The sequence below is a fragment of the Zingiber officinale genome, chromosome 8B (genome assembly GCF_018446385.1).
Source record: "Zingiber officinale cultivar Zhangliang chromosome 8B, Zo_v1.1, whole genome shotgun sequence".
NCBI classification, from domain to species: Eukaryota; Viridiplantae; Streptophyta; class Magnoliopsida; order Zingiberales; family Zingiberaceae; genus Zingiber; species Zingiber officinale.
In genome coordinates this window covers 3,025,084-3,051,928 of record NC_056001.1, presented here as the reverse complement: position 1 = coordinate 3,051,928, position 26,845 = coordinate 3,025,084, and the positions used below count along the sequence as shown (strand labels likewise).

Here is a 26,845-nt window from a genome sequence, read left to right as displayed (position 1 = left end):
ATGAGCGACCGGAAGAAGTCTCCGTCAACGAGCCCTTGGGTGAATGCATTTATCATGGTCTCTGACGAGACCGATGGGATATCCATAGCTACCTGATTGAAGCGTTGGATGTATGCTCGGAGGAACTCTCTGGAACCTTGCTTCATGGAGAATAAGTTGACACTCCTCTTCTGGTAGCGTCTGCTGCTCACGAAATAGTGTAAGAAAGCCGCTCAGAACTCTTTGAAGCTCCTTATTAATCCATCCAGCAACCTTCTGAACCACCGCTGATCCGAACCAGAGAGCGTTGTAAGGAAGACTCGACACTTAACTCCATCTGTATATTGGTGGAGGGTGGTGGCATTGTCGAACTTTCCCAAGTGGTCGTCCAGGTCAGTCGACCCGTTGTATTCCCCGATCACCAAGGGAGTGTAGTGCCTTGGTAGTGGATCATGCAGTATCACCTCGGAGAACTGGCGATCGATCCGCTCGGGAGACAAATCAGCTTGGGGCACTTTTCCTTTTCTCGCATTCTGAACGGGCGCTTCATCTGAAGAAGAGCCCCTCTCCTGATTGGCCTGAGAAATCTCTGAGGGCGTTTGAAACAATGCCCGATGGAATGAAATAGGCGCAGGTGTAGCCTCTCTATGAGTGTCGGTCGACATTTTATTTTGCCCTCATATGGAGTACTGCTCCGGTCGATCTTCGTGCGCCGCTCGGCCTCCCGAAGCTGAGGTCGCTTGTTGTGCTTGCCGATCGGCAAGCGCCTTCTGCTACTGTTGTTGCTCGATTATCTTCGCAGCTCGTGCATGTACGAGCTCCTCCTGGGTGAGCGTCACAGCGTGCAATCGTCCAGCTTCTTCTATCTCCTCGCTCCGAATGCAGTTGTGTTCTCACATATGGCGCCAAATTTGATCCTATCCGAGAGTCGAGGCGGTGGACGCTGGGGGTGTGATGCTCACGCTGACTGGGTGTAGACTTCGAACGACTGAGACCTGCAACCATAAAACGTCAGTGCCGAGCCAGGGAGGGATTCCCCGACGTTGGCCCTCCGACGCTCAAGTCAGATCTCCGACGGAAGCAATAAGGAAGTGAAGGGAAACGAAAGTGGCAGAGTAACAATAGCTACAGTAGAATCGAACATACCTCCGTCGAAGCTTGAGGTCCCTTATATAGGGCTCCCGGGAACGTGCGTGCATGCTTCTTGAGGCATGCACGTATCTCAAAGATTTCCCTAATAAGACGTGTCAGAAAAATGTCCCTAACACCATACCTCAATAGCCCGAGCATATCCTGACATGACAGTTGAAGCTTCTATTGTACGATTCTTTGCCTGACCATGCCGCCCACCATGCTGTCTGTCGGTGGCATGAGTCTTTAAGAGGATAGCAGTCGATCCTTGTTTTGTCGGTTACTGGGCCGAGCAGGATGGCCGCTAGGCCAGCCTTCATCAGGCTACATGCCCTCATACCATCATCCACTATTCACGTCGGGCGGGTTGTCCGCTTGGCCTATGCTCTGTTGGTACATAGGTTTTCTGAGCGTCGGAAGCTCGGTTCGGTGGCCGAACTGTGATACTATCAGGTCAGGTCTTCCGATCGAGCAAGTGAGTTGCCCCCCGAGCGGATGATGGTATGAGGGCATTGACTGCCTTGACTTTAACCTTCCACATGGCCATGACCCTTGTGGGACGAGGGCCCCACCTTACCACCGGATCAGAAAATGTATTTTGTATAGTGTATACTTTTTTAGAAAATATTGAGAAATATATTTGTATAGAGTTTATCATATTTTTAAATGAAATATATTAATTTTTAAGTTTTTCTGTCAAATTATATTCAAATGGCATGTTAGTAAAAAAAATTTCCTATAGGTCCCTTTTTCTCTTTTCGCTAAGGCTCCAAAAATCATGGTCGGCCCTATCAACACTCAATTAGAATGACGAAAATGAAAATTAACTACAATCAAGTAGAACACGCACACATTACTTAAGATGCCGACGAGTGCTCCCCCTCTATTGCCACCTCTTTCGACATCTCGTTTCTTCTTCGATTCTATGCTCTCGTCGGTGATAGCAAAGGTTCTCCAAGCGAGGTCCAACCGCTGAGTGCGCATAGACCTTCTTCCAGCCCTCGCAGCGTCGCCGACTCAAGGCTATCGCCCTAGGTCAGTCATGTTGCATTTACGCAGGGATAGTGAGGGTGGGAATCGTGGAAGGGAGCTAGTTGATTCACTAACATCAACGGTGGTGGAGCGGAGACTCTCCACTCGCTGCCATGAAGCCAAGTCTTTGTCGAAGCATTCGTGCAACCGCGCATTGGAATATAAGAATAGGGTTATAAATAAACTAAACATTCGTGAACAAACTTAGTGTTCGACTTAGTAAAAGTTTGTTTATGTTCGTTCTATATACATAAAATTAATTAAATAAACAAACTTGAACAACTCGTTAAATTAAACAAACAAGCTTGAACTCATATGTGTTCAACTCGTTAACGTTCATGAACAACGTTCGTGAACAATGTTTACGAACTATATTCATTAATAAATCTTTTTTCAATATGCTAAATAAATAATAAAATAAATAATTTTAAATCATCAAGTTCAATAACCAATCAAACAACTAAAAATTTTAAACAATCAAATAAGCTTGAATTGAGAGCTCGATAACATCTAAACGAACCAAGTTCAAACCAAGCTTAAGTCAAGCTTGAATTGAGAGCTTGATAACATCTAAACGAATCAAACTCAAGACAAGTTTCAAACAAGCTCAAACTTATAAAAAAAATAAATCAAGCCAAATTTGAACAATCATTTCAAAAGTTTGGTTCATTTTAAGCACGGCTTGTCTTAGATCGGTTACCTTATCAAATAAACTTAAACACTTCAAAACTGGACTTGACTTAACTCATTTACTGCCCTATAAACACTTCAAAGCTTGACTTGACTCACTCATTTACTACCCTACAGAGGAGCCCGAATTCTCTAGACTACTTTTTGTGGTCTAGAGGATGGTCCTTAGACATGTATTAGTGGAGATGAATGGTCCCCACCTATTTTATAAATGGGAGTCATGTATTCCACCAATGCATGCTTAGGGACCATCTTCTGGACCGTAAAAAACGGTCTAGAGGATCTGTCCTCCTACAGAAGAAGCATGCAAGTTGAGTTTGGCGCATTCTCCAGCGCTTCAGTGGCCGCAGAGGGACAAGGATCCTCTGGTCCAAGATCCCTGGATCAATCCTAGACCCTTGCATGTTCATTGGATGGGTGGACTGTGAGAACAGATCCTCTAGTCCACAAATTTGCGGACTAGGGGATGATCTATTACATGAGGACCCTTGATTTGGATAGATACTATTTTTAAATAGGTGGGGTCCATCCAAATCAAGAGTCCACATCAGTGGATCATCCCCTGATCCATAATTTACGGATCAAATGATCCCTATTAGGTGGACTGTGCCCTATCTATTAAATAGGTGGAGTCTAATTTATCCCACCAATAAATATAAGGGGCTTTCTCAGTTCTAGAAGATGATCTGACCTCGCCGCAGAGGGCGAGGAGAGAATGAAGAGGAGGAGGAGGAGCAATAGCAGAAGGGGTGGTAGGAGAGGCGGTGGACGCAGGTGAACTAGCGGCGCTGCCCGTGTCATGGCGCCAACGGAGAGGTGGCCGTGTGTGCCGCGGCAGAGGAATAGAAATGCTTTCCATCCTATTTGGGCGGACGAAAAAAAAAATCCATAAGCGATCTGCCTATGGATTTACAAATCCATCCCTCCGTTATTTATTAACGATAAGAAAGCGACGGAATGGATGAGTAATTCATCCTCCTTCACAAGGAAAAGTAAGCGGGGAAATTTTCCTTAATTTTTTCAGTCCGTCTTCTCAAGTAAACAGTGCCGGCTCGCGTTAGTTTCGGGCGGCGTAGCAGGGTTAACCTGCGCCAATTCGGGGCTCACCTGCTTCCGCTGTCTTTGTGCCATGCCATCTCGGGGATGCCTCCCGCTCACCTGATCTTCCCCATTCTACTTCCTCCCGAACCACCTTCACCGGCGTTCTATCGCCGCTGATCTTTGTCGCCTCTCATCCGAGATCAGAAGGACGGGAGCGGCGCGATCGTCGAGGAGGCGACATCCTTGGACCCGTCGTCGATGATGGGCCTCGCGTTGACGGCGCAGCTCGGCGCCCTAGCGGCGTGCATCGTCCTCTTTCTGCCACTCGGCATGGCCGGATGGAACCTCAGCCGCAACAAGGTCCTCTTCTTCAGCGGCGCCCTTTTCATCTCCCTCGCCGTTGTTATCCACCTAGCTCCCCACCTCTCCTCGCTCTCCCTCTTACTCCTATCCTCTCTCTCGCCATCAATCGGAACCGACGGCACCTCTTCCTCTTCCTCCGATGCGATTCCCGCTGCTTCTTTCTCCTCTTGCATTCCTTTCCTCCACGACATCACTTGGCGTCAAGAATCTCCTTCGTCCTCGGCGGCATGGCAATGGACCCCGGCCACCCATGCTGCGGGTTGCGACTTCCAGAGGGTCTCCCCCGCCGACGCCTCCGACCTCCTCAACGGTTCTTGGATCCTGGTCGCCGGCGATTCCCAGGCCAGGCTTCTCACCCTAGCCTTCCTCCGCCTGCTCCTCGACCCCGTCGCCCTCCCGCCCATCGAAGCCGACCTCTTCCGTCGCCACTCTGATTACCACGCCTCTCTCGCCGACCGCGGGATCACCCTCGACTTCGTCTGGGCGCCCTTCGAAACCAACCTCACGACTCTCCTCCGCGGCCTCCGCAGCCGCAGTCCCGCCGGCCGCCCTGACGTCATCGCCCTGGGCTCTGGTCTCTGGCACATGTTGCATTTCACCAACTCGTCCCTCTTTGGTGAGTCTCTCATCTGGCTTAAGCGGGCCGCCGTGGCGTTGCTTTCGACTGCGCCGCTTCACCCGCCCCACATGTTCTGGCTGGGGTTGCCGATGCTGGTGAACTCGATGCTTAACACCGAGGAGAAGAGGGTGAGAATGAATGAAACAGTGTGGGATGAGTATGACCAGGAGCTAGCGGAAAGCACCATCCTGAGAAGCGACGGCGGGCCTTGTTTACATGTAGACATTGGATCATTGAGCCAGGGCTGCGGTCGAAGATGCACGACTGATGGGATGCACTACGATAATGTGGTGTATGAAGCGGCGCTTCACATTATGCTTAATGCTCTTTTGATTGAATCTCAACAGCGAATTTGAAACTTGCCGAGCTTGATTACTTGGAGGATTTTTTGAGATTTCTGCTGAAAAGGTGTGCCTTCTGCTTACTGATACTCTCTTGTGTGCTGTTGAAGATTCACCTATGTTTTTCACTTCACTTTTGATCGTAGTTTTGAAAATTGGGAGCATACTTTGTGGAATACAACATTCTTTTTTGCCTAACTGGATAAGATCTATGATGTAACTTCATCACGATAATACACAAGGGGAAAAAAAAATATAGAGAAATCTTACTTGTCCTGTGATGTAAGAACAAATATTCCATCTTTTTTCTTTGCAATGAAAAGTTTTTTGTTCTTCTTTTCTAGAATTATATTATATTTCTATGTGTGGTCATGACTTACCCAGCATGTGTTATTTTCTTCTGAAAGCATTCTTTTTTTTCCACTTAGTTTGAACGTAATTATGATTTACTGCAGGACAACATTGAAAGTAACTTATTTATTTTTCTTTGCAAGAGATCAGCATCCTCTCTATCAAAAGAAAGATATAAATCGTATTCCTGTTCACTCATGTTTTAGTATACCATTAGAACCAAATCATCCTGAAAAATTTCGTATTAATGCTGTATCTGTAAATACAAGATGATCTCAAGGACTCGAGCACCTTACAATCTTGTCTTTAGAAGTTGCTGATCTCTCCTTATAGTGCTTCAAGAGAACGATTTTAAGAGTGCTTCACTTATTATATTCAGAGGACTTGTGATTGGCATTACCATCAGACAAAAGATCAATAAGTGGGATTAAGTTTTTATGCCAAGTGCATGAGCAATTTTAGTGCCTCAACCCTAGTTATAATGTCTTAATTCAGTTGAAGAAATGGTCTTAAATGTTATTTCCAAAGATTAACACATCCTCTCTATCAAAAGAAGATAACCAATCACCTACCTTGTTTCCTAGATTAGCTAAAGAATGCTGATTGACTTAACAAGCATTCTTTGGGGCTTTTGACAATGAACCAATGATTGAATGTTGTTCCTTTGATGTTGTAACAAACAACTAAACTACAAGCAAATGATTAAAAGTACAGTGACTTTACATATTTACCTAGGTGGCGCTGTATACATGATATAATATTTAGTCCATTTTATGCTTTAATATGGTATCATATTCTGTTAAAGTAAGATATTCTGCTAGTCTTACATCTCCAAGTGTCCTAAGTATGCTTAAATATAAAGTTGTTTTGTATTTTCTGGTAAATTGCTTGAAAGTGCACATGTTTAATATAAGCCACGCAAACTGGTATACTATACCCTTCTATTCACAATGTCCATTAGACTTTTAGTATTTATCTTCCAAGTTCTTGTAGATTCATTTTGGTGCTGGAAGTGCAAATGTTCTCACCTGGAAAATTGTGGACTTACAAAACAAGTTCAGACTTAAAATTATTGAAATACTATTTATTTATGCTTAAATATTTTTGCTCAATGGCTGTTGCCTAACAAAATCAACACTCAGAGCTACTTGAGATCTAAAATGTGAATTCTATTCTTTCATTGTGTTTATATGGACGGTTGCTGTCAATTACGAGTTGATTTAATTCAACAAAAAAAGTTGAAGTTGATCTCGTAGTTTATAGCCAGTTCTTTAGGAGTCACGATAGCTCATGCAAAACATGCACAAACTAGACGATGAATAACTCCCGTCCTTTTACTTAAAGCTACATTATATTCATTGATTCGAGCCGTCTTTTGAGGTAATTTCTTGAATTTAAATTGCTGATTTAGTTAGCCTATCAAGAAGCAATCAATAATTAATTATACATCTAAAACTGTAAAAGAAAAAAAAAAAAAATAGTCTACTGTACACGTAATTCTGAAAACCCAAAAAAGATGCACAAGTATAGCTCAGCCAAAGTTCCAGGCTTTTAAACACCAGCAATTGTGAACTATAATTGATAAAAGATTGAGAGAATAAAAAGGCATCCACGCATTCATGAATCGAATTTGACCATCTCAGAATATATGAACCAACTTGACAATGCGGCCTTAAACAGGCATTTTACTCCTCAACTCACAATCTACAGTTGAAGACAATGATACCCCCAATAAATTACCCAAAACTAAAAAAATGATACATAGGAAACCTACTCAAAAAAAATGGTGTAGTTGCAATGGCGAGGGTAGTGTGCTTGTTCCAAGTTGTTCTGGTTCCTTTACCAGCCGCCCAACCTAACGCGGCCTGAGGGTTCATGCATATCAGCTTTGTTTGGGGCCTGAGCTCTCGTTTTGAAATCGCTCGAGTATTAGGCTACAATTGTTCATAGTTCGAGCATCCAAAAGACTATGATTCCAGAGTTTGACCATAAACAACTTCCAGCACCTGCATGCCACAAATGAAAATGTCATAGTTAAGATAACATCACAACCAGGATTGTTGAAAATTTGCGACGGAGACTTAGGGTGCGTTTGGTACGCGCGTTTTTCATTTTCATTTTCATTTTCATTTTCTGAAAAATGCGCATTTTCTGAAAAATGGTGTTTGATTTGCGTTTTTCGTGCCTGTTTTCTAAAAAAAATAGATAGCGTTTTCCAGAAAAGAGAAAATGACAAAAAGTTATTTTCTGTTTTCTAGAAAATGCGCGTTTTTCAGAAAATGAAAATGAAAAACGCGCGTACCAAACACACCCTTAGCATTTGCAAAATGAAACGATGGTTATGAAAACCCTTCCATTAGAAATCTTTATTAAATAACTGGTAAGATGCAATTCAAAATGTCTTGAAAACTCAGAGTAACGGCATTTATAACTTCAAAATGAAGTCTGAAGAAAATGACAATGTGGTTTGAGTTGAACCAATGTTTATAGCATGCAACAAACAGAAAGAACAGAAGCAAGTTCGTGTAGTCATGTCGACTAAATATTTAGCACTATCAATTTTAAGAACAATACCGCATTAAAGCAGGGGACTGCATAAGATCTTGCCCATGAAGCTGGGAGAATGCTTCACATGCCCATGGAACGTGACCGTCAGCAAGAACACTGCAAAGACACCATATAATAGTTATCTTAGAAATCAAGTCTACGCAATGCAAAATTAAGAGATTTAGAAAAGTCTGTTTCTACAGACTGCCAAACGAGTTTTGTGACAAGTGGTAGCAAAGATTAGAGTTCTTCAACAATTACAGTTGTATTACCCCTAGGCCTCCCAACCTGCAATAGCCTATCTTTTTATACCATCCAACAACTACACACCACCATGGAATTCTTGCTTGCAAATAACTGGAGACATGACTCCATATTCAAAGTGAAATAAGTTTCACTGTCTCTTTGCCTTGACTAATTAATTCTCGTCTGAATCAGCTCAAACCCCCCCATCTTCAATCATTAGTGTGATCTCCAATCAAATCACATTTTAAAGTTCAGATTTGTTTTCCAGGTAATGCACATTCGCTTTGTAACCCAAATGTTCAGAAGTGGTAACCATGAAACTTAAAAATATTCATTAAATGCAAAGGTAAAACACATTCGATTATCTACTTACAGGATACAAAATGACTTTTCCATGTGAGAACTATACACTTAATTAAGCATACTAATAATGACAAAAACAAATATCTTTTTTCAATTAAAAAAAAATAAGGAAGGCAATATCTCAAACGAACATTAGTTGGTCAAAGAAAACAGAATTACCGTTGCTTCCGGACAAAAGAATTCCATAAATGCATTATTTGTTTTTCATCCCTAGTAACATCCACAAAATCATCAAGCATCTGCATCATGAAAATGTTAGATTTGGAGTACAATAAATAAATGCACAAGAAAATAAAAAACATTTATTCAGCATCTAGTACTACGTCACAAACTATTTGTGAGGAAGAGCAGCTATTCAGTTGAGACAATATACCCTTCTATCTTCAAAATCTGCGATGTCATCATCAACTTCATCTTCGCTATCCCAATCTAAAAATACTTGCTCCGATGCCATTGGCTTCAATATAATAACAATTACAACACAATTTTACAAACTCAAATAAACTAAGAAATGGAATGAACTGAACGTTATAGAAAGAAAGTGAAAATCCTTCATGAAAGTTACTAAAATCTAATTCGATTCTATATTACAAAATCTTCTACATGTTTGTTACTTTGTTAGTTCCCATAAAATTAGTCCTCAAACAAATGGTTAAATGGACAACGGAGGTTCATCACAATGACTAGCACACATATCAAGTAAAAATTAACACTTTAAATAATCAAGCATTATCCAGTGGACCAAGTGAAGTGCTAGAACGCCTTAGAAATACAAGTTAGTGTACAAAAACAACAAGCATATATCACAACTATTTCAGGTAAGTATCATACATTCTATCCCTCCATTTACCACTATGTGCATCTCTAGAAAGTAATACTCAATAAATTTTTTCCTTTATATCGATATAAGTTTCTTCAGGTCACTCTTTGCCATTCACATCATATCTAATTTACTAAACTTGCCTATGGAATCTCTCAAGTCCATACTATATTTGATTTTGTTTTACCTCATATTATTACAGAATGCTTACATAATTCCTCATGAATAATAGCATTGTTGTTTTATCTCATGGTAAAGTCCAATAATTTATCTCAAATTTCTTATTTCTATCTGCCAATGTTAGTAATTTTACTGCCCAGTAATTTGATGCATAGCATAGTTGGCCAGACCACTATCATACAAAAAATTTTAGGCATGAACTAGCTTGGCCAATTCATTAAACTGAATAAAGAATTTGTTAATGTCCGTGAATAAAAATTGTGAACTATTCGAAAACAATGTTCATAAACAAAGCTTGTGAATCATCAACAAAAATTTTATCGAACTTGCAAATAAACAAAAAGCTCTTCAAATAAATTACTTACTAACTAACTAAACAATCTTAAAAATATAAAAAATTTCAAATACTCATCAAAGCTCAAATTAAGAGCTTGATAACATCTAAAAAAAACAAGCTCAAGTCAAGCTTGAACTAACCTTGCGCTTAAAAATAAAATAAAAAATAAAAAACAAGTCCAGCTTGAACAGCTTCAGCAGCTTAGTTCATTTTAGGCTCAGGTTAGCTTGGCTCACTTACCTATCAAACAAGCTCAAACAACACAAAGTTTAATTTGACTTGGCTCATTTACTGCCCTAATTCTCGTCAAAAACATGAGTAATATATCTCAGTAATCTCCTGAGTACACACATGCATGCAACAATTCAAGGAAAGAAAGATACAGTGAATCACCTGAGCTCTGTGGGAATGAAAGAACTGCCGCTTTTGGAGAAGTGCACGACTGTCAAATGAGGAAATTTGGTTGGTAAAATAAGTAAACATATTATAAAAACTGATGTAGCACACTCATAAAATTTGATGTCCCTCAAAAGACTGCTTTTCAACCAGTGCAAATTAGAATGAGATGGAAACTAACTTTCTTGGATCAGCCCGTTCATCAGATATCTTCCGTGTCTTTGCAAACTGCAGCATACTTTGTGAAGCTAAATTGGTTGCAGATGCTTGCTGGGTAAAATCATTACTGGTAGAAGCTTGATTTATGGATGCACATATGCCTATTGTGTCAGCATGTCGTGTGCACTCTTCAGCATTGCAATGTTGTGAACTGATTTCAGATTTATGCCTCATAAGGTGAGCCTCATGTAGTAGTGATTTACAGCTCTTTCCTTCATCTTTACAAGAGGTATCAATGGCTAATAACAGAAATGAAATTCTATGTATTTACTACTTAAATGTGTTAACAAAAACTGAACTCAGCATACCGTTAAGCCCATTTGTAAGCGAACCATCTCTCAAAGATACATAAGGTCTTTGAGAGTAACATATGCCATTGTCTTTGTTATCATATTCTTTGCGAGAACCTGCCAGTGATCCTTCAGGTGAACCTGCTTCCAGAACATGTGGATGCACATGACTTGCTGTCTGAACATTATTCTTTGATCGTCTACACCTCTTGAAGTTTGAGCTGCCATTTCATTTTTTTTTTTTTACTTTCAGTTCAAGGAATCCTAACACTTTAAAAAAAAAAAGTGCAAAGACAGACAAGAACTAGAGTATCATGAACAAGACTACCGGTAGAAAAATGTTTGCAGCCTTGGATCATTTCCATCTGATGCAATCTGGACATCACATAAATTACAAAAAAACAAGTTACATACAATTTCCTGATTTTAGACATAAAATCAACAATATGATGGACCTACCAAAAAATCAGGTAAAATTTCCCTAAATCAACAATAGCCACTTTTGCAAAGTGAAACTTTAGGATATTTCCTCTATTTATCTTGATAGACAAAATGATGCAGAAATCCAATTATGTGACGTAGATCTTCAACACCTTTGAACCAATATCAACAAAAAGGCCTTGCTCCTGACTATTTACATTTAAGAGTAATATCTAGATTTGAAACATATTTGAAGATAATTATTCCTGCTAATATTTATTACCATGTCAGTTTAAAACTAAATCAAACCAACATTTACTCAAGGGTGCACCATAAACCACCAATCCCAAGTTATTGTAACTTAGGCCCAACGTGCTATCTATGCTCAACGTAGCACTAGTCTAGAAATATAGTTGTTCATATATTGGATGAAGTGATTTAGGTGCAGCAAGGCCCTTGATCAAGACCAATGATGCTAACAGAAGAAGTATAACCACACAACTTCAAGGAAAGGTATGTATAATTGAATCTAACCTCAAAGCTCCATGTATCAGTTCGCACAGAAACATTCACAGCTTGATACTCCTCGGTTACCTGAAGAAAGGTCAACCAGTCAATATATGCTGCTTGACACAAACCAATAGAGAGAAAGAGAGAGAGAGAGGGAGAGAGATTCCAAAAGCTTACAGACCCAGAACTCAAAATTAAATAGGTCATGAGAAGAGTTTAAGTGATATCTCAGACCCTGTAGGAAAACACTATTGCACATGAAACCAAGTAGTCAAAACAATACAGAATCAATAAAAGCATGCACATTACCTTAAAGCTGGCACACTTCGCTAAACAAAAAGGACAAGAGAAATCTTCCGTGACTGTTATAGAGTAGAGAAGGTCAAAACTTGAAAGGAATTGAAAGAGAAGCAACTAACGGTAATTTATGAGGTTTGGAAGTTAGAAAAATTACATGAGCTAGAAATACACTATTCAGGACTATGCCCGTCACAAAATGAGACAGGATGCAAAGAAACAAAAACTACAAACATCTTGCAAGCCCTTCATAGAACCAAATTTCAGATACTGATAGGACTTTATGCATTAATTACTTAGTTAGCATGTATGATTCCATCATTCAAACAAGCACCAGTGACAGGCATGGCCAATATAGCATTGATTTACACTTTTCATTATTTATTAAATAAAACCAGAGAGCATAGTTATGTATATTGGCCCGATAAATCATCTAATAATTAAGCCACTATCTTGAAGCTCGGTGGGAACATTATCTCAACCAAAAAGGAGAATCTACCAAAAAAAAAACTTACAATTGTTATAAAGAATTCCTGAATAAAAACAAAATCTTAGGTGCAGCGGTTCCAAAGCATGTGGAGATACTATAGACAGCTAAAACATTAAAGGAAATAAAGAGGAAAGCATGAAAAACTTCTGTGGAAGCAAATTAAATATTCTAAAAGATTGATGTTCAATACAAGGACATTAAATGGGCCTAATCTAAATTTGAGAATTACTAACCTAACCCCATTAAATAACTAAAATAAAATCATAGGCATGAAGATCATAGAAGGAGGGGGAGATATCAAAGGGAAATTATATCTCAACAATTAGACTGAGAGACATTAAATGCATCAAATGTTTTCATATAAAAGTTAATGAAGAAACTAGTCAAAGAAAATCTAACTACTAAACCTTTATGATTAACTAAGTAACGCATCATTCCCTCTCCCAAATTCCACAAGCCAAACTTGATTCTAACCAGTTAAATTGCAGACAGTGCGGGCCCAGCCATTGAAATAAAAATATAGTTCTTCAACTGTGCCCAGTTGGATGGGGTGACGAATCTCTCACTTATGATGTTAAAGGACATGTCATTCTTTCTTTCCAACATACTTTTTCGTAAGTCATTATCTTTCTTTCCAACATCTTTATTCTTCTTTAGGAATAACTTCATATATACAAAACATACATATGGACGTACATGTGTATGTAATTTAAATAGAAAGACTGATCTTATTGCAAATAATATATAAATTTTAATATGCCTACTTTTTATATGAGTTAACATAAAATATACTTTTTAATTATTTGGTCGAACCTGAATCAAACCGGAAGTTTCAACATGATTGGGAAATCTTATAGTTTTTTATTTGGCTTGGTTTTGTTTTGATAAACTATAAAGCGAAATAATTTCAGTTTTGTTTGTAAACCATTTAACAAATCAAAAACTCAACTGTGCTCAACCCTATTCATGGGCCTCCGTTTTTAGTCAGAAGGTGCAATGTCATGAATGGAGGAGGATCGGAGTAAGTGCACAAAACCCAAAGCAAGGATCATAACTGGTGGCAAACTCAAGCATGCATGGCAGGGAGACGCAAGAGATGGTGGTACGACGCCCCATCTCCATGAAGGAGATCAGCGGCAATGGCTTAAAGTTTGTGGAGACTCAACCTGATGATGGTAGGCATCAAAGAAGATAATGGATTTAATGATTTTGAGAATGTGTAACTAACAAAGAAGATGATGGCAAAAGATGAGTTCTTCATCTAGTATAAAGAGATACAGGAAACACAAACTTAATAGAGATGTTGCAGTGGGTGGTGAGAAGGAATGCAGCACGAAACTTTTTTCATGTGCAGTGGTTATGGACAGGGAATAAGCACAGAGAGGAGTCTATGGACAGCCAGGAATTGGCAGTGACACCACAATGGGATTCTGGTGGTTCAACGGGGATTGAGTTGGTCTTATACACCAAGGTTTATTGGAGATGATGGGTAACTCATAAATGTCAAGGGTGGTTGAGAAGAGAAAAAATAGGGTATTGAGGAGAAAAACTTAGAGAGATCATGGGAGGAGAACAATAGAGGAGAGATCAAGGAACTGGGGAAAAAATGAGAATAACTAGGGAGGCGAGAAGAGAATTGGAGAAGCATAAGAATACCAAGGTAATCAAGTAAGATGATGGAAAGTGGAGGAAAAGAAGAGAGCTGAAGAAGACAAAAGGGGGGTCCCAAGGGAAGAGGAAGCGGAAGAAGAAGAGCATGAGTAAGATAACAGGAAGATTCTTGCAAAAAAAAAAAAACAGAATATTATTTTAGATTAACATTGTTTGCATCGACATATTTTACATTAGTTTATCTAACTGCAAAGCTATTGGTACATTATATTACAACTGGAGTTCAAGATGCCCATTTAACCTATGACAATCTGAAAGCAAATAGAATTGATGTGTGAATTTATGTAGTAACCCAAAAAGATTAGGAATCTAATAAATAAGAAAGAGAAAATGTAAGAGTTTATGATGCTTAACTCAGAGTCTAAGATGGCTATTAGTATGGTTGCATAATTGGTCAATTCAATAGCCACAAGATCGAATGACATTTTCCAACATAGTGCTTCAATCCACAAAGATAGAACTTTGTATTTCAACAAGGAACTGATACTATCAAGAAGAATTATAAACTTGTCATGACAGTAAAGCTAACATACAAAACAAGACTGAGTTAGATAGACAACATTTTAGAGAACATATGAACATCAACTAAAATAGATTAGAAATTCATCCTAGTTAATAATTCCTGTTATAATAAGCAGTAAAGAAACAAAAGGGAAATATGTTTACTATTTAGAACTGGACTTGTGGAGTATAACAACATAGAGCAAAAAGAGAAGCTGATCACCTTCGGTCTTTTGCAGCAAGTTGTTGTAGTATCTGTAGTTAAAAAGAACATTCCCTTTTCTCAATCTACAAAGTGAGGGGAAAAACTAATTAGGAAAGAAAAAGTAGCAGGAAACTAGAAATAAAACTTCCAGAAAAAAGAACCAAGAGAGGTGAGATATAATGATTGGCATGAGCCTATGAACTATGAGAAAAGTCAAACTGTGAGGCAAAGACAAATGCTAACGCTATTCAAAATTAGACGTTAATGTGTCAATATTTATATTCTGTTAAAATACAGAAAGATTTTTCTTATTACTAAAAAAGTTAGTTATCACTAAAAGATATTTCTTATTTATAATTTATGCAAATAAATTTTGAAATAAATCATGCATTATACGTATTATGCTTCATAACAAAATATAAAAATATATTAGATTGTCAAAACTGATATCAAAGCTTAAATAAAGGTTCAATAAATATATCTAAGATGCGCATGACATTAACAATATTACCCAATAATTTCAAGCATCAACATGAAATACTTCAATTAGCACAATCTAATATTGTACCTAACATTCAAATGAAAGTTCAGTAAATGATCAAAGGGATGGTCTTGGTTCAAAAAAAAGTCATGATAAGAAAGAGGAAGTGTTATTGTATGTAAAGTACAGTTGTGCACTATATTTGATGATTTTTCACAGTTATTCAATGTATGATAAAGGATTCTAGTTTAAAGAAAGGTCCCCACATTATTGAAGACTATGGCTTTGATCATGAATAATAGCAAGCAATTACCAAGAGTACGTTAAGGCCCAAACAGATGGCCAGACATTGAACCAAATAATGTGAGTTGCATGGTTCATGAAATTTTTGTGTTTCCTGTTTATGGTTCTCATTTTCCAGGAAAAAATTGGAAATTCAAAAGGAAAATAAAAAATATTTGTCACCAATGCTTTAACATTATCATGTAATAAATTTTTTTTTACACAGAAGATGCTTGATCTTCTCAAAAAAAACTAAGAAAAAAAATTACTATGAAAACAAATTTGAAAAAATATATACAAAAAAAGGAAATGTAAACAGAAAACAGTGAATTGCTTCCATACGTCTTGTCAGATGTGATTTTTTCCTGAATGAAATGCCAACTAAATAGCCTAGTAGGGCAAGGCTGTGCTTAATACTGATGCAAGAGGATGTATAAGGCCTAAAATTCAGGATCACTTCGCTTTTGTTGACACTTCACCTTCAAGCCGAGTAGGAGTAAGAAACATATAAATGACCAAAAAGAGATACTAACCATGTAGTTAAGATACGTCAAAAGGAAGAATTTAGAACATCAAATTAATACCATACAGTTCTTTCCCATAAATTACATTATAATAAACACACTCCAGATATTTATGTATGCATTGGTTAACAATAACACAAGAAAATTAAAACTGCCAATTAGCAGAACAAAGTTGTAAATGTTGCACCACACCAAAGCCAGCTTGAGAAACACTCAAGTGTTATGTAAAAAAACTAAGAAACAGATTAAGAGGTGTATAGGGCCAAAAAAAAATACTAATTGTGGTATAACAAGCCATAACAACCTGATGATGTGAGGTAAAGATGATGTTGGAATATCGTCATATGAGTAAAGATCATAAGGAGAAATTTCACTTGCTCCCACCTCTTGAGCAGATATGCTGACTTGGACTTGGCAAGTACTCTGAAATGAAAGAAATAAGCTATTAATGCAAGAGATTTACAGTTCAAACTAAACAAGAAATTATATAAGGGCATGAACTTACAGCAGAATCCATATTTTGAGTTTGAAAAAATATGCAGTGATGGCTTTCCAGGTATTTTGGCTGCTAATACCAAAGGTTTCAGTGTTTAAATGAAACTAATAACAAAAGAACATGATAGAAAATTTTTACAAGAAAAATAGCAAAGAGCTCAGTTCTTTTAACTAATGTACTACTAAATAGATATTAATGTCAATATATAGATATTAAATATTAATTCAAAAAATGAATAGTAAATAATCTAACTTGATCAAAACAATGCATAGAACAAAAGAAAATAACCTTAAAGATTTTTTCTTCTTGTTACTTAATAATAACAATTCATCTTTTGTTTATCATATATTTTAAAAACAATTTTCCTCTGTTATTATTTTCTTAATCCAAAATTATCATTTTTCCAATTTCAATCCTACTGGTCCAACAGATCCAATATGGCTGATATTTACATATTACGACCAACCACCATGGAATGATATTGATTCCACCAACCATGTTGCACGATACCATAAAAAATGTTCTTGGAAAAGTTGATTGTGTAAGTATCTATGAAAGAGATGGATTACTCATGCCCAAATCATATTGAGGCTTAGCTAAGCAATATCCATCATAAGAAATAGAACAATCAAGAACAAGTCAGAATGATATTTTTCAGGCACAATATCATGCTTTGCATACCTGCAGAATGCTTGGTTTCATAGAAACAGCTGAAAGCATATCCACTTGGTGTCCTAAGCTCAAAGTCACAGACTTCTCCATGGATAAACAAAGTGAATTAACTGCAATTTTTCCCCAGAGGCACTTTCCTTCACATTCTGATAGTAGGACAGGAAATAACATTTAATTGCTTTAGGTGATAAATAGTTCACATTACTTAAAAGACAATAACAGGAATTAATATATATGTAGTCAATATCATATTTTGTCCCATGGTTATCGTCTTTTGAAAAGTCCAACCACAAAAATTAACATAAAAAAACAGAGGAAAGGAGAATGTAAGAAAAATATGTAGGCGTGTATCAACTCCCAGAAAATTGGCAATTTACATTGAAAGATGAATGCTACCAGACTCTTTCTGGGAACAAATTCCCCTTTCTCATTCTACCTTTCCTTTTACTAGGAGAAGTTGCATCAGTTTAGATAATCTTCCAATGTAAACTGATCTCAATCTTGATAAAAAAGAGATTGCCGCATTTTCCACTATGCAATATTTGCAATCATCTTACCAGTTAATTGAAAATTGTAAGAGTGCATTCAGCAGCATACCATTTACTATGGCTAAACATAACCCCATGTAAGACTCATCCATGATATTCCACCTAAAGAGCTAACAAACAATAAGGGATTCTACAACAAGACCAAGAAAATTGCAACCATGGGGAACCCTTTAGTTGAATGCCTTATGATATTATATAAGATAACTGTTGGGTAGCTGAAAAGAGAGGATTGTTCAACAATATTTCATCAACTAATCACGTTGTAAATTTTCAATAACTATCTTCATGAGATGTTGCAAATATAAATGTAACAATGCTTGGAATTGGCTTTAATTGTAAGTCACTTTCAAGGTACAAAGGGAGTCAAAATCAATTTACAAATATGAAACGTTTGTAGTTCGTGTTGCTAAGCACCAAACTTCCAAAACCAAACTATTTCATTAAAATGACAACAGCCTAAGGCAAAAATTCAAAAGACCATTTTGACAGTCTAAAGTTACTTAGTATTGAAGAAATGATAGAGAAAAGATTATATGAACAAAGTCGAATTATTAGAAAAAATAATAATGAATAATACAAGCTGAAAGGAACTCATAAAATGATTAGTTGCTTCATGTTTCATAAAGCAATTAGAAAACAGAACCTAACAAAGTTTTAAAAAGCAATTATGCTAATCTAGAAAACACTCAACCCACTAATCCTTCAAACTTTTGGTTTTAGAAGACCAACAAACTGGACACATCAGAAAACCTAAATAGAGTAATTAAATTTCTTAGCTAAATACAGGATCATCAGCATGCTAACAAGGTTTTCTCTGTTCTTGAGATCAACAATGCCATTACACACTATCTTATGATTTGCAGGAAACTCCTGCTAGTTGCTGAGTACCCAAGGAAGCAACCTAAACTTTCACCCCTCATTCTTAGGAACTTTATTGCAGAATGTCGGTTCTGAGTAACATTCTTAAAACAGTAACTTTTTATTGGACATCTCAAATTACTTGTTCAGTTAAATTTGACAGGTCAACACAAGTGATCTGCATCAGAACAATGCCCACACATTATTCCTGACAACGCAAGAATCATAAGATCCTGCAAATAATTGTGCCTTACTGAGAAAAGAGGGCCACTCTTCACTATCTTTCGACAAATGATATTCACCACAGCCACCATTTGATTCCCCTGTAAGATAAAAAAAACATCATTTGAAGCAGCGCAAATCTTGATAAATTGAATGTATACCAGTCAATTAAACAAAAGGATAAATGCACAAAAACACATATGTATGCGTCTGCATGAAATAAGCAACACCAACCCTTGCTGATGATGATAATATCAAGATTGTTAACTCTTGCATCAGTTGTCAGTTTCTTAATCTCTGGAACCAAAAAGCTGGCTTCAGCTTCATCCTTGTTCCCAAACTTGGCAAAATTAGTTAGCACACAAGGACGACTCAATTGGTACATTGAAGAGTGCTGTACACCACGACATCAGGAATAGTTCAGCATTTAACAAAAACAGAAACTTAAAGCAGAGTACGAAGCTTATATACCTCTGCAACTAATGTATCAGCAATAGGTCTAGCTAATAGTACATAGAGTGGAAACACACGCTGTGGTTCTATCTCAGCATTCAGACTTCCAATCAGAGAAATGGTTATTTGTATTCTACATGATAGAAGAAATCTGTGTAAGTAAATGTTAAGAGTGAATTAAAATATGCTTCAACCATTTAATTAGCATGCCAAATCAAAAATACAATTAAAAAAACTCAATAGTGGTATTAAAAAATTGCAATTATGGTGGTCAGTTCCCAAAGGAGTTCAACATGTGCAATGTCGGTGCAAAAGAAAAAAAAAAGTTTCAATATAAATGATAAACACAATAAAAGTTAACATTCACGGGCATGGAAGCCCAATCTATAATCATAGGAAATGAAGATTTAGCATTATATACAAGAACAACAATATTAACAACCAAGTCATATCTCACTAGGTGAGGTTGGTTATATGGATCCTTTTACACCGTTGAACTCTATCTCCTATTATATCATCATCTATACTTAAATAAAATTTATCTTGTTTTATTATTGCTAACCAAGTCTTTTTTGGTCTTCCTCTTCCTCATTTAATATGTGTGTTTGTCATAGTTTCACATCATCAAATTAGAGTATTTATTGGTCGTCTAAGTACATACCCGTACCATCTTAAACGTGTCTCTCGGAATTTTTCCTCAATAGATGCAACTCCGGCTTTCTCTCTAATGCTCGCTCTCATTTCTTATTCTATCCATTCTCGTATGTCCACACATCCACCTTAACATCCTCATCTGTGCAACTCTCATCTTTTCTCATGTGTTTGAGTCATAGCCAAACATTCAGCTTTATATAACATAGTAAGTCTAACTGCGATTTTGTAGAATTTTCCTTTAAGTTTTAGAGGTACTTTACGGTCATAAAACACCCGAAGCTCTGCTCTATTTCAGTCATCCTACTTGTATTCTATGTAAGACATCTCTCTCAATCTCTCCATCATTTTGCAAAAATGATCTTAAATATCTAAAGCTTTAAGTTTCGGACGACTCGTCATCTCCTATATTAACAATTATCTCATTATGTCTAATATTACTAAACTTAAATTTCATACATTATGTCTTTATTCTACTAAGCCTAAAACCTTTCCTCTCTAATATTTCCGACAAGATTCTAGTTTAACATTTACTCTTGAATGTGTGCAGCGAATTCGTCTATAATTAGTGTAAAAAGATAGGGACTTAGAGTTGATCTTTAATGTAACTCTATCTTTATAGGAAATGCTTCAGTTACTCCGCTTAAAGTCTTTACTCTAGTCATTACATTCTCGTACATATCCTTAAGTAGTTCAATATATATTACGTTAACACCTTTCTTTTCTAAAATTCTCTATATAATTTCTCGACTCTATCATAAGCTTTTTCTAAGTCAATGAATACCATGTGTAGATCTTATTTTTGCTCTCGATATTTTTCAATTAATTGTCTAAGAAGATGTATAAGATTTAGCATTATATCAAAGTAGAAAATGGTAATGCTCATAATGATCAATCGAACAATTGAGCAAAATATGTTTTTCATTTGTTATAGAAACAATCTAGACAAGAGCCACATGATCAGTTTTTGTAGTTCAAACAGCTTCAGAACAACTAGTTTATCAATGATACGGAAGGCAACCACAACTATTGCATAGCGAGAATTATTACAAAAACACATGTCTACTCCTAAAAGGGAAATTACTATATCAGAGAACAAGAACCTCCTTTTGTGCTTAGCCTGTATCTTGTACAGCAACGATCTCTGCAGAAATGAAGGCTGGGAGATAATGGAAACAAAGCTGTTAGCATTTCAGAAATTTTTCATATAAACAGGTTTAAAAATACCTTGTTTATGATATACATCTACACTGAAGAGCTTATCCACAAAGTCCAACTTAATAAAAAGAAAACAAAGATCATGCACTTACATTTTGTATTGCCCTACGTTGAAGTATATTGTAAAGTTCAACTGGTTTACAGTATACAGAAAGACTTTCTTCAGCTGCTAGTTGCTCTTCGGTAGTCAATCGAACTCTAGATTGCTGACGGCACATTTGGTTAGTCCTTGAATGGCTACAACTGAAACCATGATTCCTACAAAAGTAATTGGCATGGAAAGGTTGCTCTTGTTCTTAGTTTGGAATTGGTAATATACATGCAGACATAAATTAGTTTTAAAAAATTGGTAAAAATTAAAAATCAAGATTAGAGCTTGCAAGATCAATCAAAATTATTATCAAAATCTTTCTTAGAGTTAGGCTTACATGGTATCTCGAACTGCCAAAGGTAATCCTGGCATTTCGACAGATAAGAGACCAACTACAAGTTTTCACCACCTTCCACAATCTCACAGAATAAGTGCAGTGACAACCTACTGTGAGCAACATTCATCTGTACTGAATAAACAGAATACACAGGATTTTTTGTAATTTTATCAATGTTCATGAGTCATTGAAATAGGCAGGTTCCTTCCTGAAATGAACAAACAACAAAAAGAATTTTGATAGAGGTAGTAAGTACAAATTAATGCAACAATACAGCAAAAAATATTGTTTTTCCGCAGAACATAATAAAGGAATCATCAGTTGTAAACATGTATAAGATTCATACATTATATGATGAGGAAAATATTGGCCTCAAAGTTTTGTATCAAATTGTCTGCATTTTGCTGCCAAGTATCAAAAACTTCAAAACCGACCCCACCTAGCGGGATAAGGCTTGATTGTTGTTGTATCAAAATCTTCAAAATTCCAAGCATATAATTACCTATGTCCTTCTCTCCATAAGATATGAAGAAAAGAATGTTAAATTGTGCACAAAATTTCATATGAAGAACAAGAGGAATAGATTCTACATATCTCAAGAACCTTATATCTGTTCCCTCAGTAGTTTTGGCTAATTCAAAATACCAAAATATAAGGATTATTTTTTCTCTTAACCTTAGATAGAATCACTCTTTTTATCTTGCTCCCTAGGACTGCTTTTCCCTTAATCTTGGATAGAATTAATCTTTATCCTGCTCCTTCTCCATATTTAGTCCTCTATATTTCCATATTTAGTCCTCAAAAGTAATCTCTATTAAATGACAGTGACATAAAAACTCACCTTCCTTTACATAAAACATATAATTAAGGACCCAATTAAACCTTTATAACATAAAATAACACACAAAATTGTGACATTATATATATATATATATATATATAACACATCAAACAGCAATAACCAAGCCTTATCTCACTAGATGGAGTCGGCTATATGGATCATTTTACGCCATTGAACTTTATCTCCTACTATATCATCATCTGTTCTTAAATAAATTTTATTTTATTTTATTGTTACTAACCAAGTCTTATGTGGTCTTCCTGTTTCTTGTTTGATATGTGTGTTTGTTATAGTTTCACATCACCTAACTGGAACATTTATTAGTCGGCTACGTACATGCTCGTACCATCTTAAACATCTCTCGGAGTTTTCCCTTAATAGATGCAACTCCGACTTTCTCTCTAATGCTCTCATTTCTGATTTTGTCCATCCTCGTACGTCCACACATCCACCTTAACATCCTCATCTTTGCAACTCTCATCTTCTAATCATGTACTCGAGTCATAATCCAACATTCAACTTCATATGATATAGCAGATCTAACTGCGATTTTGTAAAATTTTCTTTTAAATTTTAGAGATACTTTACGGTCACATAAAATACCCGACACTCTCCTCCATTTCAACCATTCTATTTGTATTCTATGTAAAACATCTCTCTCAATCCCTCTATCGTTTTGCAAAAATGATCCTAAATATTTAAAGTTTTCGGTTACGGGCAACTCATCATCTCCTATCTTAACAATTGCTTCATTACGTCTAATATTGCTAAACTTAAATTCCATATATTCTGTCTTTATTCTACTATGCCTAAAATTTTTCCCTGCTAGTGTTTCCCATAAAGATTCTAGTTTAGCATTTTTTCCTTCATGTGTTTCATCTACCAAATAATATCATCTGCAAATAACATATACTACAGTACAGTGTCTTAAATGTATATATATAAGTTCGTCCATAATTATTATAAAAAGATAAGGACTTAGAACTGATCCTTGATGTAATCCTATTTTTATTGGAAATGCTTCAATTACTCCGCCTAAAGTCTTTAGGCCTGTTGTTACATCCTCGTACATATCATTAATTAGTTCAATATATGTTATGCTAATATCTCTCTTTTCTAGAATTCTCCATATCATTTCTCTTAGGATTTTATCATAAACTTTTTCTAAGTCAATGAATAATATGCAGATCTTGTTTTTGCTTCCGATATTTTTCAATTAGTTGTCTAAGAAGATATATAGCTTCTATTGTCGATCTTCCAGGCATGAACCCAAATTGATTTTCGGTCACCGTGGCCTCATTCTTAATCTTTTTTCTATTACTTTTTCCTAAAGTTTCATAGTATGACTCATTAATTTAATGCCCCTATAGTTTGCACAATTTTATACGCCTCCCTTATTTTGTATATAAGGGAACTAGAATACTTACCCTCCATTGATCAAGCATCTTTTTCATTTTCAATATAATGTTAAATAATTTTGTAAACTATTCAATACCTTGTTTTTTATATCATCCTCGTACATATCCTTTTTCAATATATACATAACACAAAGTAATGATATGATCCTATCAAATGAAAATCAAATAATATAGTTTAATTATTTATACTATCTATTATTAATAATTTGGTATTTTCAGAAAACAATTTATTCATCTGTTTTAAAATTTTTGACCATTTTCGGTGTTCTTATATATAAATACGTTGATTAATGAGACAAATGATTTAAGCTTCATTCTGCTTATAGTTTCACTGCATAACACTGGATCATTTAAGAAATCCGAACTGTTGAAAACTGAAGTAACGCCAAATCATGCTTCAGAGGAAGAAACTTGGAGTTGTTTCATCATAACCAAAGACAACAGTCTGTATTTCAACAAAAATGATTAGGAAATAGGAAATGGCAGGTCATGGACATGAAATATGAATATAAGACTTGGCAAAGGAGAAGGAAGACGTGAGCCAGCAACCTACAAGCTAGCTTTGCATCAAAGCAAGTACCTTGGAGTTGTTTGTTCATAAACACAGAAAACATGTGGACGAACATTTGCTCGGCAGAGGAAGGGAGCCTCGAGCCCCCAGCTACCAGCTAGTTTGCATCAAGGCAAGTACCTTGAACTGCGTCTTGATACTGAGAATCACGCGTTCCGGGCATTGCATGACAAACATTTGCTCTACTCGAGAGCAGATATTGTACACTGACTGGGGAAATTTGGTATATACACAAACAAAAAACTAGCAAAACGTTAACCTAATTTAAGCGCAGATGCACAAGATATATCGCAAGGAAATTTAAAACCAATTCCGTGAAAAACTAATTTAATTTAACAACAAGGGTTTCAAAAGAACAGAAAAAACAACTACGAAAGAAGCGGCTCGAAGATTAAATACAATAAAGATGCATTAATTCAGCCAAGAGAACGAAGATAAGGACAGAAAGGTTCAATTTTTTTCAATAGGACGACAAAAAGTTTCAACTTTGTTCACATCTCCATTTAGGAGAACAAGCAAGAAAGAAATTATAAAGAAGAGTAGAGAAAGCGAATAGCAAAGACGGAGAACAAAAGGAAGCAATCACCGTGGCAGATCCGCGTGCCGTCCACCATCGCAGGTCGACGGACGTCGTCTGCGATTTCTGGGAGCGATCAATTGAGAAGAGAGGGAGGAAGATGAATTAGGGATTAGAGACGCGCTGGGGTCGGGGACGGTCGAGTGGGTGTTTGGTCGCATCTAATCACAGAAATAATTAAACAGCACACAGTAATACATTGATACACTGCACTTATAATCAGGCGGGGTAACGTGGATGTCCGACTCTGTATCATAGGAATTTTCCATGATTATTAGAGTAAATCGGTTCTATTAAGATTTTTCATCGGTCATTAGAATAAATCGAAAAAAAAAAAATATTCAGAAGTCCAACATCCTTTAGTTGCATATCCCATTTGAAGTAAAAATTTCTATAAATTTATCATAACTGGAACTCGAATCGTGAATATTTGGATGACAATTTAGATGCCCTACTGATGCACATAACTCCGGACATAGTTTGTAGAATCGCGATCCTACGCAGAATCGATTTAGGGTCAGGATCGGATCGTAGAATCGTACGATCCTACCAAAAACCCTTAAAATTTTATCATACATGATTAATAATTAGAAAAAAATACCTAAAAACTCATTTACATATAAATAAATAACTAATTTTGTATATATATGCAATTATTTACACTCAACACATCAAATTACATTACTACATGTACAAATTTAAATTAACTTGTAATTCAACTATCATTCTCGCATAGTAATAATATTTATATTTTCATATCATAAAATGAAAGAATATAAAATATCTATTAACACAATAATAATAACACATACAATGTCAAAAATATTTCTTGATTTATAAGATAATTCAATTTAAATGTCAACAAAGCATCTAACGTATATAACAGAAGCTATTGAATCATTTGATTCAAGTATGAATGTCGGAAATAATCTTCTAAAGACTGGTTGATGTCACACAATACTAGACAATAGACATCCAAAAACTTATTATTTTGAGAAAAATAAATGACAGAATATTATTGATAAAAAAACTAACTCAAAAATAATTAAATATATATTTAAATAATTTAAAACTCTAATAAGATGAAAAAAAGATAATGGTTAAGGATAAACTTTGAAATTTATTAAAGATTTCTGAACGAGCTTTAATTTGATATATTATAGGCCCCGTGGTTCAATCCGAGTCAAAAGTTATGACCTCTCAAAGCTTCCACCGATCCTGCTCTGATTCTACCGATTCTGTTTCGATCCTACCGATCCTGCTACGATCTTACTGTAAAAACGATTCTACACGATCCTGGATCGATTTTGGGTTTCCGGATCGTAGGATCGTACGACCCTACGATCCGGATCGCGATTTTACAAATTATGACTCTTGAGGCTAGACTGCACCTACAATAATACCTATTAAACATAGATGATATATTAAGACGCACCAAGTTTAATTTCAAATTTTCATATGGTAATTTTATATGTCTCAATTATTACACCATCTGAAAGATATAGAGGACGAACTAATGAATAAATGGATAGGACTTCATACATCCCATTCCAATTCCAATTCCAA

General features: G+C 36.3%; 2 protein-coding genes across 6 annotated transcripts; one reads left to right on the top strand and one right to left on the bottom strand.

The window, feature by feature from the left end:
- Positions 1-3,861: 3,861 nt before the first annotated feature.
- LOC122014229 lies at positions 3,862-5,974 on the top strand. The gene has a single exon (XM_042570403.1). The coding sequence runs from the start codon at positions 4,132-4,134 to the stop codon at positions 5,209-5,211; it is 1,080 nt and encodes a 359-aa protein (XP_042426337.1). The 5' UTR covers positions 3,862-4,131; the 3' UTR covers positions 5,212-5,974.
- A 1,162-nt stretch (positions 5,975-7,136) lies between these two features.
- On the bottom strand, positions 7,137-25,461 carry LOC122015055 (polycomb group protein EMBRYONIC FLOWER 2-like). 5 transcript variants are annotated; one of them, XM_042571703.1, is made up of 23 exons: positions 25,289-25,459; positions 24,712-24,912; positions 21,873-22,080; positions 21,537-21,702; positions 21,330-21,385; positions 19,594-19,708; positions 19,357-19,516; positions 19,155-19,223; positions 17,504-17,640; positions 16,832-16,891; positions 16,631-16,749; positions 15,058-15,122; positions 12,185-12,237; positions 12,057-12,110; positions 11,900-11,959; positions 11,274-11,320; positions 10,964-11,166; positions 10,618-10,873; positions 10,434-10,482; positions 9,077-9,160; positions 8,863-8,942; positions 8,122-8,211; positions 7,137-7,553 (listed from the first exon to the last, which is right to left on the bottom strand). In XM_042571703.1, the coding sequence occupies exons 3-23, from the start codon at positions 21,905-21,907 to the stop codon at positions 7,430-7,432; spliced, it is 2,082 nt and encodes a 693-aa protein (XP_042427637.1). In that variant the 5' UTR covers positions 21,908-22,080; positions 24,712-24,912; positions 25,289-25,459; the 3' UTR covers positions 7,137-7,429. The 5 variants fall into 5 exon arrangements, with proteins under 5 accessions (XP_042427637.1, XP_042427636.1, XP_042427638.1 ...); XM_042571702.1 differs by lacking the exon at positions 24,712-24,912; XM_042571704.1 differs by lacking the exons at positions 12,057-12,110; positions 24,712-24,912 and having other exon boundaries at positions 25,289-25,460.
- Positions 25,462-26,845: the final 1,384 nt, after the last annotated feature.